Source organism: Hypomesus transpacificus, chromosome 6 (assembly GCF_021917145.1).
Source record: "Hypomesus transpacificus isolate Combined female chromosome 6, fHypTra1, whole genome shotgun sequence".
NCBI lineage: Eukaryota > Metazoa > Chordata > Actinopteri > Osmeriformes > Osmeridae > Hypomesus > Hypomesus transpacificus.
In genome coordinates, this window is record NC_061065.1 from 7,732,100 (window position 1) to 7,746,195 (window position 14,096).

The following is a 14,096-nucleotide window of genomic DNA, read 5'->3' on the forward strand; positions in this document are numbered from 1 at the left end:
GAATGTCCCTGTACTTACTGTAAGTCAAAAGTAAATGAAGGACGAAAGTCAGTTAGAAATGGGAAGCAGTGTGGTGTTCACACACTGTCAAGTCAGAGGTCACAGCTTCCTGTCAGCATTGCTTGGTTATAACCAGCTGTACTGTCGGCTTTTCTTGGTGCTGGTTCAATTTTGTCTGACGTTACTTGTGCGACCACAATATCAATACTGTTATTGTTTATATGACCATCATCAATAGATCCATTTTACTGTATGGTGCAGATGGTTATAGTTTGGTTTGGGGTGTGTGTGTGTGTGTGTGTGTGTGTGTGTGTGTGTGTGTGTGTGTGTGTGTGTGTGTGTGTGTGTGTGTGTGTGTGTGTGTGTGTGTGTGTGTGAGGGGTGTGAGGGGTGGTGGCTGACAGATGGGGTTGGCTGTATAGGCCAAGACATTGATTTGACCTTGAATGGACAGATGAACTCCACTGAATACGTTTTGACACAAATTGATTTGGATTCAGCAGTATACAATATATTGAGTATAGGAAAACATTTGGGTGTCCTAGACTATATTATGGTCATAAATATATATTCAACAAAAATGTAGTTAGGTTATATGGTTTCATATCTTGATAACCCTCTGACAATTAATAAAATATTGTTTAAAATAATACAATATTATAGCAGATATCAGACCTAATGTTGAGGCAAAAATAGTTTTTTTCGAAATGGCTCTTGTATGCCAATATCAGACCAATATCACTGTCCCACGATTCTTACCCAATTCGTCTCCCTAACAGCAGGAGAAACCGTGACTCCTTCAATAAGCCTGGGGCCAGTGGGAGGGCATATTGCCACAGACGTTAACAAGCGCGTTCACCTTTCACAATCAGAGCGCCGTTTAGTTGAAGCGCTCCCGGGGGCTGTGTGATATTTTGCAATGAATTATATATCAGAGCGAGAGATGAAAGGACACAGCGCGAGCCAAGAGCAGTGTGATTCGTAGCTCTGGGATAGGGAAACAAAATAGGAAAGATATTAGCTAATAATTTAGTATACCCTCGTCTATAGCCTATACCTTATAAGAAAGCAAATATTAGTTAAAGATCCCAAGTCCTCCAGGTGAGCTTAACCTTTCTTGAAATTTAGAAGCGGACTCTCCATCATTGAATCAAGGATATTTACTGTTAATTCAACATAATCAAGGTCTATGTCACGCGGTCTACAGTTATACAAGACGGTAAAAAGAGCACTGGATAACAATTAGCCTGCTGGCTAATCAAATTCAGACGTTAATCCCCCCTAAACGCGACCTGTCCCCTAGGACAGTCTATTGCAATGGGGATGGAGGGCACGAGGAGGGGGGTAGACCGGGGAGACTGTAACACAAAACTTGTGTTCTTGGACGAGTAGACAATTCTCTTTTAGGGAGAAAATAATGTTCTAAAAAAGAAAAAAAAAGAACAACTTGGCAACTTGAAAAGACGAGTGTAGATGGAATGGACTGCACAGCTGATCTTAACAGCATTTTACCTATTTTTAACCATTATTATAATCTATATGAAGGCCTTTGTGCGTGTGTGTGTTTGTGTGTGTGTGTGTGTGTGAGAGAGAGAGAGAGAGAGAGAGAGAGAGAGAGAGAGAGAGAGAGAGAGAGAGAGAGAGAGAGAGAGAGACAGAGAGAGGTGCTCGTGTGCCAGGACTTTTAAATATCCTTGAAAGGGTTACATTATCAACCCGTGACAGGTCCCTGGGAATGTTTAATTCTTCAGAGTAAAACCTTACTATAAGTTGCACTGACCAACACAATTCAAAACGCCCATAAACTACAACGCATGCGTGATATCAAATATTTTCAAAGAGTAAAATCTGTGGCCATGGCGTTCCTTTATAAAACACCATTGGTTTCTGAATAATACAACTGAAAAAACGAAACCTAGGCGGAAGATAGTCCTACACGTAGCCTATTATAACATTAACAGATCACTCGACCTATAGAGCGTAAAAGAAAAAGCATCTGGCACGCTGAGATCTTACAACTGGCACCAATCATATAGAGAATATTTCGTTGGATGATTCCTCATGACTCACAACAGTCTTCAGGTATCCCCATCAGAATATTTGGCTCTAGGTGTCAAAAGGATATGCTGACTATTACTATTTAATAATCAAGCAAAACCCATATAGGCTTGTTTTGGGGATTTTTGGAGAATAAAGCCAAGGATGGACATCCCAAACAGGCAAACTGAAATCAATTATGCTGACGGATTTCCTTTAATTCACTTGATAAACTTCGACATCTCACCTCCAGGCCACCAATTTAAGGCAACGTTAACCTCTCCTGCCTTGGGTAGGTCTATATATATCAAATTAGGCCTACATCATTATCATTGTCACCATGTGTCCTTTGTGATGAAAATCCCTCTGCATGTGGCACGATAATTGGGAAGGCGTGTTAATAAAGAAACTTCTCTCTCTATCTCTCTTACTAGCTATGCTGGCGGCTACACAGAGAGTAAATGGGCATTTAACCGCATTGCTGGAGTAAATTGTTTACGATAAAAGTCCTTACGGTCATTTGAACTGTGTTATAGCTTGGATAAAACCCATTATTTCCATTAAATTATCTTAATATGATTGTTATTAGTAGCTTATTCTTCTTGTTGTTCTTCTTTTTATTAAGTGGGGATCGTTACCAGGCTACCACTAAATAATAAGAATAATAACAGCCTGATAATAATAATTATAATAACAACAATTTAACAGTCAATTTAAAATTACATGTGTAGGCTTTAATAATAGTACCAACAATGATAATACTATTGATTAGGTTATAAAAAATGGGCCTGCATATGTCTCATTTTAAATGGTTATGATGGTTTTAAAACTTTCATTATTTACTATTAGCCTATCTACAAGCCTATTATATTTTCAGAATGTCTGCAATACTTTGGGAAAGTGAGTAAGGTGGGGGTTGTCTGGCAGTCAGCTGCTTATTAAATACAATACCAGCCTTTGTTTTATTTTCGTGACGCAGAAAATTAATCAGACAGAATGCGAAGCGCGCGGAGTCGTAGCTAGCGTCCTGTAATCAGGGCAGCGCGTGCCGTTCGGATTATCTCGTTAATTTCTTGCAAAAAGTTGTAGCCAATAATAATTAATTCTTGGACAGGGTAATTATTATTGAACGGATGTGGAGCAACCGGTAGACTGGGTCTGGGTAAAAAAGGGACAGATTGAGTGGGGTGGCCGTTAAAAGCTATATAAACGTTTGAGGTCTCCCACAGTTAAAGAATAGCACACACACAAGAGAAGGAGGGATCCCAGGTCCTTCTACAGGTAGGTGACATTTGATTCTAATTAGGCAAGGCTCGAGTTGGAAACTTAACCAGTTAACGGTTTTTGGCAGTCAATAGAAGAAAATCTTACATTTAAATTACAACCCTATTTAAAAAAAATAATACATATATATATTTATAATCAGAGGCCTTTAATTCAATCCTTTAAAATCAAATGTTTTCTGTCAGTTTTTTTACTATTATTATTATTTTTTATAATAGTAGATTTTTTCTTTCTGTACAGAAATGTAGCAAGCCTAATTCGTTAATTGAGGGGTGAGTGCGTGTTTGTTTAGATTAAGATTAAGTGGTCTTTGCTAATCAACACTTTTCGACAGTCTCACCAACAAAATCTAATTACCGGGAGCAATTAATTAGTGAGAAATCGCCCTGGGAGTATCAATAATGTCAGGTAGAATTTACAATTTGGAGAATTCCCCAAACTTGACTCCTACGACGATTTGTTGAATTGCAGTTCACATTGTATTTCCGCTATATTAAAATACGCCTATACAAGAGTATTTTTCCATTTAGCAGAGAACGTCCTTTGCTTCTAAATAGATACAGTTTAGTTTCTTTATTTATCGTCTAAAGGATCTTTTGTTATCAGTATTACTTATCTGGTCAACAGTGGCCTTTGTTTTTGCAATGGCCCCCAATCAGGCCGTCTATTCTGAAGACAATTAGCTGCTCCTAACCTGTGGGTACTATGCAAATGTTACGCCTGGTTGGGGCCAAATGAGTGTGCGCAATTTAACGACAATGTTTTGTTCTCCGAGAGAGCGTGCATCACTAAATGGGATGTTTTTTGGTGGTTGGTGTTGAGTGAGTAGTAGAGAGAGAGTGTGTGTGCATAAAGATGGGGGTGTGACGGAGGGGGGTATAGTGGCGCAAACGTTTGTCAGGCAGAACATCGTCAGTCCACGATGACAGCTGGGGGTCTGGGGTCTGCTTAAAGAGCGCTGCGCATGCAACGACGCTCATTTTTTAAATCCATCACCCAGCGTAAAGAGAGCGACTTCGAAGGCTAACCAAGGCTATCGATAACCAAAACCACAGGCTAACATTTTCCCATGTTCTAAATCTTCAGGTGTTGAACAACAAGAAGACTTACACCGTTCAGGATTTAAGGAGCTTTTCAAAGCTCTCTGGGTTTTCAACATTTTCTCCAACTTTGCCCTTCGACCGAACGCTGCTATGATGTCGTATCTGAAGCAACCACCTTACACAGTCAACGGGCTGAGTTTATCTACCTCTGGGATGGACCTGCTGCACCCTTCTGTAGGATACCCCGGTGAGAAAATAAAAATGTTTTATTATACAGGACTGACTTTAAAAAAAAAATGATGTCCGGATCGACGTAATTTTCACTCTTTTAATCGAATGTTAGCCTATACTAAAAACGAAAAAGAAAATAATAAATTACTATGACTAAAAAAATATATGTATTACGTTCAAAGTATTCGTTTCTTTCACATTGGCGACACTGTTATAATAACTAGACCTGCGTTGAGATAACATATTTAATGGGCAAGCCTTAAGTCTTGATCAATAGACGTCTGATTTTACCAATGATCTACTTGTTTTTAGCCAACATTTATGTAATATTTCACTGCTCAAATTCTAACATATTTAGAGTTTTGTTTGTGTTTTATTTTTTATTTACGATTGATTGTTTTGTCCACAGCTACCCCTCGTAAGCAAAGGCGTGAAAGGACCACATTTACGCGCGCTCAGCTCGACATTCTGGAGAACTTGTTCGCCAAGACCCGCTACCCTGACATCTTCATGCGAGAGGAAGTGGCCTTGAAGATCAATCTACCTGAGTCTCGCGTTCAGGTGAGGTTATAGCCGTGGCTCAAAACATGTCTGCTTAGAGTTTTGCGTCTGTAATGGTGCGATGTTCAATATTTGGTTCTGAGATGTCAAGTAGCCACTCAGACGCCACTTCACTTCAAGTGTCCTCTACACATTTCATTCAGTTTCTAATGAATAGTCACCTCGTGGTGAGTGGTAGGCAAGTTGGTGCCTAAATATTTTCTTTTGTGTTGATTTCTAAAGCCTGTCATCTCTTCTCGATCAACCACATGTTAATTTCCATGGCTTTTCGATTTGGCCCGCGTTAATCAATTTTTTCTGTTGCAGGTATGGTTTAAGAACCGGAGGGCAAAATGCCGCCAACAGGCACAACAAACTCAGAGCGGCACCCAGAGCAAGACAAGGCCCGTCAAAAAGAAAAGTTCCCCGATAAGAGAGGCTAGCTCTGAGAGCGGCACAAGCGGCCAGTTTACGCCACCCTCCAGCACTCCAATTCCCGCTGTGAGCAGTAGCAGTGCTCCAGTGTCCATCTGGAGCCCGGCCTCCATCTCCCCTCTCTCTGATCCACTCTCTACCTCCTCATCTTCGTGCATGCAACGAACCTACCCTATGACATATTCACAAGCGTCAGGATACAACCAAGGTTACGCGGGATCCTCGTCGTATTTTGGAGGGATGGACTGCGGGTCTTACCTTTCGCCTATGCACCACCAACTATCTGCTGCAGGCTCTACCATGAGTCCAATGGGCACGAACGGGGTTTCCAGTCACCTGAGCCCAGCGTCCTCACTCTCCACGACGGGGTATGGGCCCGCGGGCCTGGGCTTCAGCGGCCCAGCAGACTGTGTGGATTATAAAGACCAAACGGGATCGTGGAAACTGAATTTCAACGCTGACTGTTTGGATTACAAAGACCAGGCATCATCGTGGAAATTTCAGGTATTGTGAAAAGACTGAAACGATCTTTTTCACAATGTTTTGAACAAAACATCATGCGCCAAGACAGGTTGGGAAAAGGAAAGCCGTCCAGCGACTGGGCCTGAAGTACAAACTATTACCTCAGGCAGCAGAGAGAACTGCCAGTCAATGCCAGTTTTCTCCCCTGTTGGGCTAATACATCGAACAGTCATAGTAAACTCCTTAACTTTGATCATCAAGGACATATAACTATTGCTACCCAAGAAGAAAATGATCAAGAGAAGATTCAACCCGGTTGAGTGCGTGGAATGGGTCAGCTTTTCCTAAGCTTCTTAGGACTCGCCGACCCTCTTGGTTGGCATTCTGAAGGGGCCCTTAGATCAAAGCATTGTGTGTGAGTGTGTGCGTATGTGTGCGCGCGAGTAAGTGTGAGCGCGCCTATGAGGCGAACCTGGATGCACTATTTAATTTAAATAAAAATGTTTATAAGACTAGCTCAAAGAGACAATCAGTCGGTATGCGTGTGTTAAGAATTGTCCAATTTTAAGTGTTTTTGATTTATCTGTGTTAGATTTGTAAGATTGTGGTCTTTGTATTTCTGTATGCAATTCGCTCTTCGCCAGCGATCATCCAACTGTGAATTTCATATTTTTTAATGTTCAAGTGTTGAAATTGATAAATTATTATTGCAAAATATTAGTTGAAGTAGGGAGTGTGGTCGAAATGTGTACGAGGGAGCAGATCATCAAGCAGCTAAATCCATTAAACCATCAATGACAACTGGTTGTCGTACTGGTATTGAGGCCACGCACATTAATAAAGAGTTTGAATCGATTCCACATGTGTCACTTGTTTAACTATAAATGTGTGTGTCGTTGTGAAACAGTCTTTCTGTCAAAACCACAGGCTGCGTCATTGAGCCCAATGCGTTGTGCTTGAACACGATTTCAAGTATTAGTAGCAGGAATGTGCAGAATGGAAAACCTATGCTAATCCTTTGAAAGATAATCCAGCGTTTCACTGGAGTGTGTTCATTTTGGCTGCCGCAGTCCAGTTCACAGGGAGCTGCCTTCCAAGTATCCAGACTAAGTAAAATTGCCTGCTGTATTTGAGAAAATACAAAGTGCCCACGCTGGCATCGAACCTGTTTATTTCTTTTTCATCATCCCTTATTTTTTTCGATGATCCTAACGGTTGTTAAAGAGAGGGCAGGGTTAGTTCCAAACCTTTCCACAATGGCTGCTGTTTACTGGTGAATATAGTTACCAAACCAAACAAAAACAGTAGGATAACACTTTTAATTAATATATTCAAACCGGATAATTCAAAGTTTCAGTTAGGCTATGTGTCATCATGGGACAATATAGCCTAGACTGTAGATAGTACTGTGTAGGCAACATCAAATAAATACATTGATGTTTAGTTTAATCCCATGCCCCTGGAATAGGGCCTTCATTTGTATAGGCCTAATGAAACAACCTCATGGGCTGAATTTTCGTATTATGTCTAGTCTAAAGTACTCCAAACGACCTAGTAGACCTCTGTCATTAAGAAATAACTACAATTCATTAAAAATTCAAGATAGACGCAAGTCATTACTATTTCATTTTTATTAAAAAATGTATTTGTTTGAGATTTACTTCGACGCGCATGATTCTGGGTAAATCATACGACCATCAAAGTGGCGTGAAACTAGAGTGTCTTTAAACCAATTTACCACTTGTTGAATACAGGCAAATCCAAGTAAATCAATCCTTAATCGATGCCCCAACGTACATGTTGCTATAGTGGAAATTAAAAACATCTTCTGTTCTTACGAGATGCTTGAGGCCTTCAAAAGAGTTAATCATAATCACACACGAAACAATGGGTGTAAACTAAACGAATAGCACCTGTGGATTAAAAATGCTCCAACTATAAAACGTAATTCAGTAGCTACGTTTTACATTAGGGTTAGGGCCTAACGCAAAAAAACTGAACAACTTTTACTATCTCGATATGGATGCTACATCATCGCTACAGTAAACAAATACTATATAGACCCCAAAAACAGTAAATGCCCAGTCTGACATATAGGCTATTATTTGATTTTATTGAGTCACGAGTCACGGATCAAAAGTAGCCTACCCCAGTCCAAGATTCCAATAGGATGCTTTTGGTTTTAATTAGGCAGACACACGCGACAACAAGGGGCATATGGGTGCGGCAGACGCTTCATTAATCCTCTCAGAAGCATTTGTAGATTTTAAACAATAAAGGTCCCAATAGGCCCCGGTCAATGCTGACATAATGCTCTCCGGACGAAGCTGTCTGACGGCGGTCACGCTTTCCCAAGCGACGTACGGAAATTGACGTCCAACCATAAGCAGTTTGGCACGAGCGAAACTCTGATATGACGCTTCCAGAAAGGAGAATGAAGAGAAATTGCTTTTGTTTGACTTGGAGAGTCTTAATTTGTTGACATGAAGAGTCAAGTGTCCTGTGACCTGCATCCTCAAAAGCCGAAAGCCAAGATTGTCACAGCCTTATAAAATCCCTATTGCACTACTACTTGTAGTGTAAAATGTTAGATATAATGTTAAAATGTTAGATATGAATTCTGTAAATTATTAGTATAGCGAACATTGAATGAATCGAGAAGCATTATTGCTCGGTCTCATTTGGGTTTGAAAATGTCGCTTTAAAAAAAAGATCGTTGCCTATTCTGACCAAATATCGGATGAGTGCTATTCAATAGAAATGCAATTCATGGCAAACTTTGCCAAGCTGTCACAAATTCCCTGTAAAGGCAAACATTTGCTTATTGAGGTCTTAACCATTTATAAAGGCAGCAGGTGCAGAACAAGCAACGGAGTGGGACGTTACATTTGTTCATAGAATAGAACCTCCGAAATAAACAGATAGGCTACTTTGTTTGTGAGAACTAAACGGAAGACTATTGTTATGCAGAAACACGTGGCCTACATTCCCAGGCAATCCTGCAGTGTCTATCATATATCAACACATCAACACATACATAATTCATCTGCACAAACAAACATGGAATCTCATTTGGCTCAATGAAACAATAGTGTTCCTGTGTTGTAAAGAGTGTTTGAATCTGGCGGTTGGGGAATACAGTTAATGGATCTACAGTAAGCACACTGATACACATTTGACCTCCTAAGCATGTAAAAAAATAAGTGTTTAATGGGATCTAATCTTGGAGATTATTTTATGGGATTAAATGCATTAAATAAATGCACACATTAAATGCAGCCTGTATGTGAGAATATTTTGAGAATGTTTTTTCAATGTCATGTGGAGTAAATCTATGTGCATCAATTGCATAGTGTACAGCTTTTGTCAGTTGGTCATCTTTATGGCACACAAAAGGAATACTGCATATTCAGTTTTATAAATACAACACAAGGGGAGAATTTCCATGAAACTTTTTCATAAACATGTAATGTCCCCATGGTTACAGAGAACAACATTTGCCTAAATCCATTTAGAAAAAAATATTTTATTAGCTTCAGAGAGAGCAACTAGTTTGCTATGATTAGATGTCATGACAAGGTCTTTCCTCAGTCACGTTCCTTAACTTTGAGAGATATCTGGGTCTGGTCCAATGTTTTGATCAAGAGGACTGCTTTTCCTGCGTAGGATCCAAGTCTTCATGGCTTCCTAAGTGTTGTTCCAATAATAGCTGCTTTCACCTTCTGTTGATGCTATTTTTACTGAATGTCACCTCAAATGTGACAACTTTGACATCATGTTGAGAGTGCATTAAGTACGTTCAAAATATGACAACTATCAAAATAATATTCTACTTTTTGATATTTGTTGACTTAAAAGAGGAGGATGCATGTAATAGTACCTAAATGATGTCAACAATTTATAAAGCTTCTGTATCAATTTCTGTACCATAATTTGACCTTGAGTCGAAAGCAGGACTAATTTTTTCGAACCTACTGTGTATTTACATTTACTTTTTACATTTTAGTCATTTAGCAGACACTTTTATCCAAAGCAACATACAAATAGTACAGCAGAAGATCAAGGATCATACGTGTATCGTGGTATGGTATGGTTTCATATTATAATCCACATCCAAATACCCATAATAACATGTCATTCACTACATGTATAACGATTTATTAAGAATTCATTTGACTAGTTTTAGGATTTGGATTAGTTCTTTAAACATATGGATGGTTACAAGTGTGGGTCAAAATATATAAATACGGTTTTATTCTGACGAGATAAAACACAGGAAAAAAATCACAAAGAATAAAGCTGTTTACAGCTTAAAAAATTCCGACATATGTATAAAAAAAAGCCATTTGAGGCTTTTGTGAAGTTAATGCCTAGTTATTTTTTTCCAAGTGTCCATTTAGCTTGGAAACCTTTCAACTCCAGGATTTAAAGGACACTGGACACGAGGCCAACAAAACACTCCCCACTTTATATGAACAGATCATTAGAAGGAAACACTCACACACAAATCTACTTAAGGGCAAAAAGGGAGAAATTCTAATAACAGATTACAAGCATCAAATGGCCAAATTTGCATGGATAAGCTTGTTATGGGGCTAAAAGCACTGGACTCAAAAGGCTGATGGATGTTATCAAGCATCCTGTACCTAGAGACATCAAAAAGGCCCTTTGAAATGCAATGGTCGACGGTTTGTTGATTTGAGACATTTAATGGCTCTATAGAAAGAAGTCATTGGGTTAACAGTTGCCCCTTACTGATCATGTGACCTCATTTGAAGGTATTCACTGAACAATGCTGTCTGTATCTCGCCAGATGATAGTACAGAGTTAAGAATAAAAACACCATGGGAGACTATCATTGACACTGACTCACGTCCAAACCTGCACTATAACTGTGAACACCCTGGATACCCCAGACTCCATGTCAATGAGACAAGTCTCACTCTAACACACTAACACATGTGACATTCATGGAACTACCAGGCTTGTCAGAGTAGGTCAACTAATGTGGGCCTCCCGTGTCTCGATGCTTCTCCAACCCCCTCACCCCCTCACCCCCCCCCACCCCAACCCCCCCCCCCCCCCCCCCCCCCCCCCCCCCATCCTCGTCCTCATCCTACCATGTCAGCAGATGGAGAGTTGGTTCAGGAGGATGCAGAGTTTGTTGACAGATGCCCCTCTCTGCACCCACCCCTTCCCTGGTCCACCTGTTAAGGGCAGCAGAGTGCTAGCTAGCCCCTGGAAGGGTGCGTGCCTGTCTATCTGTGGATGCAGGAAGGAAGGGAGAGGGGGGGGATCAATCCCAGTGTTTATTTATAAGTAAGTTTTGTGTGTGTGTGTTTGTATGTCTGAGGATGGGGGTGTTCTGAGTATATCTGTATGTTCAGGGGTCCTTATTTCACAGTAGATCCTATTCTGTGTTTAAAACCCCAGGCTGAGGAAGAGGTGTCCGTTAGTGAGATTTCATGTGTTTCTGGGGGAGTGGATCATTCATGTGTCCACATGTGTGTGTGCATGCACGTGTGTGTGCGTGTGCTTGCATGTGTGTGAGCGTGTGCGTCTGCGGGCTGCAGGCTGCAGGGGAAGTGTGCCCTCTCTGCCCCTCCCGCCACAGCCACTCGCCCAGCCACCTGCTCTGGGATTAGAAAGCACGAGGATTACACGCGTCACAATGGAGATACACCAACACAAATATGCCACTGGTCCCACAAAGGACACACATGGATAGCCCAGCCCAGGTTGACCTCACGTCTACTGGTTTAAAGAGTCATTTACCAGTTTGGTGGTGTTGCAACACAAAGCATTTTAATGATCTATTTCTGGGGAAATACAGAATATATGATTCTACATATTTTTTTGTGTAAGGTCTTGTCATAGTGTGATACGTGTGGATTGAGTTTAATAAAGATGTGTAGCTGTGAGTTAGTTTCAGCATGTTGTCACACTTCTTTAAGTACATGGTTTTCTCCCAAATCTCCCAGTGTGCGGATAATACCGTCTGTTGTTTTGGGTGAGTGTGTTGTTCTGTCGGTGTTCCAGTGGCGTCGAGTGTTCCGGGGTGTGTGTGTGTGTGCAAGACAGGGGGGCACTTAGCCACGTGGACATGAGTGGGTTCACTGTGACACATAACAACCACGCTGGCCTACTTTCGCCAAACAAAAACATGATGACGTCACGACCGAACAGCCAACAGGACGACGTCAAAGAAAAAGGTCAGGAGGGGTTCAGGAAAATAAGAACAATAACGCAAGACAACAACAATAACAGAATGCTCGGAAACAAACAACATCGATGGATCACGACGTTGGGGTTCCATCCTCTGACTGTTGGTGATCCCGTCGGCTACCATTGCTCTGAGATCTTGTGGCAAGTTGTTCTGTGGTGGCCGTCACGGGCCTTCTCCCTGGGCCCCGTCCTGGTAATGAGTGATCCATACAACGCCGAAGACAGGAAGCCAGTGAAGCGTGCGGATCCTTGCTCTCTTTGGCTGGCATCTGCTCTGTGTTTTCCTGAGGTAGGAGAGGAGGAGGACGTAGTCTCAGGCAGGGACCAGTCTGATGATGTGGACCTCCTGGTTGGGATGGTCCAAACTGAGACTTGAGAGACATGATTCACTCACTTCTGTGTGTGTGTGTGTGTCTGTGTGTGTGTGTGTGTGTGTGTGTGTGTGTGTGTGGGGGGGGGGGGGTCTGCTCTGTGGGAGCTAGCGACATGGGGTGAGGAGGGATAGAAGTATGGGGCCCCTCTCCCCCCTCTCCCCCCTCTCCCCCCTCTCCCCCCCCTCTCCCCCACAGGGTTAGTGGGTTTATTTTTGCTCATGACCCCATCCTATTGTGACCTCATTAAGGCCAAGCTTCATACTTGATCCACAGACATTTCTGACACCCCTCCACCTAAAGAGCAATCACTAACAATTACAGCATATATAGATGATGAATATCAAGAATATAAGTGTCCTATTTCAGAGTGTTTGGCAGAGCTGCAGATGTTAAGGGGATGAGTTCAACCGCTAGCTATCCTCCAGCACCTTCTGGTCTAAGTGAGTATATTGTCAAAGCGTTAAAAATCAATGATACTGGTGTGATAAAATGGTCTTCTTCACTTATATGACCTGATTCCAGTCTTTCGCTCTCCTTATTTCCAGCCCCACCCCCAAAACCATCCTACGCTATTGGACAGGTGCTCTGAAAGGAGGAAAGCAAAATCACTAAATGTGGAACAAAATTACCACCTAGAGGTATTTGTGTGTGTGAGTGTGTGTACATGTGTGTGCATGTGAGTGTGTGTGTGTGTACATGTGTGTGTATGTGTGTGAGTGTGTGTGTGTGTGTGAAGATCCTGAAGGACCCCTGTGATAGATGCCCGTGGCCGTGCATGGGGATGGCTAATGTGTCTGTTTACACTCCATTATTCAAATGAAGTCAGACTGTGGAATTGTGTGTGGATGTGTGTGTACAGAATGAGTGTGTGTGTGTGTTTGTGTATACAGTATGTGTGTGTGTCAAGGCTTTTACAAGCTATCCATAACATCAGAGAAGTTTTCATCATGGGGTGTGTGTTTGTTTCATGTGCTTGTGTGAGTTCATGTGAGTATGCAAACACACAATTGCATTTGTGTGCATTTAACACAATATTATATATTATATATAATATAACACGTATCTAGATCATCTCCCATTGGGTGTCTAAATGTGGATGAGCTTTAGATCTCACTTACCTGAGTGTTCATCAGCCCAGTTCTGTGCATGTAGCATAAGGCAGGGGGAAATGTTTAAACTTTGTGTCATACGGGACACTTGAATACCAGGGTTTTGACATTCCTGTGCCTTGAGGTTAGAATGGTACTCTTACAGTGAACGTCTGAAGTGAACCGGAGGCTCCTGTTAATCTGCCGACGGGCCTGCAGCCAACAGCGGTGAGTCTCTCAGCTTAACAGATGTCCCTCTGCTCGTACAAATATGTCATGCAGGTGAGCAGCCATGGAGCCTTGGAGAGGTAAGAGGATGCTGCAACGCTTTTCTCCGAGCGCCAATGCAAACACACACATATCCAGTCACGCACACA

At 41.6% G+C, this 14,096-nt stretch overlaps 1 protein-coding gene across 1 annotated transcript; it reads left to right on the forward strand.

The window, feature by feature from the left end:
* The first annotated feature begins 4,124 nt into the window (after positions 1-4,124).
* On the forward strand, positions 4,125-6,719 carry otx2b (orthodenticle homeobox 2b). The gene is made up of 3 exons (XM_047021904.1): positions 4,125-4,611; positions 5,005-5,156; positions 5,463-6,719. The coding sequence occupies exons 1-3, from the start codon at positions 4,515-4,517 to the stop codon at positions 6,081-6,083; spliced, it is 870 nt and encodes a 289-aa protein (XP_046877860.1). The 5' UTR covers positions 4,125-4,514; the 3' UTR covers positions 6,084-6,719.
* The last annotated feature ends 7,377 nt before the right edge of the window (positions 6,720-14,096 follow it).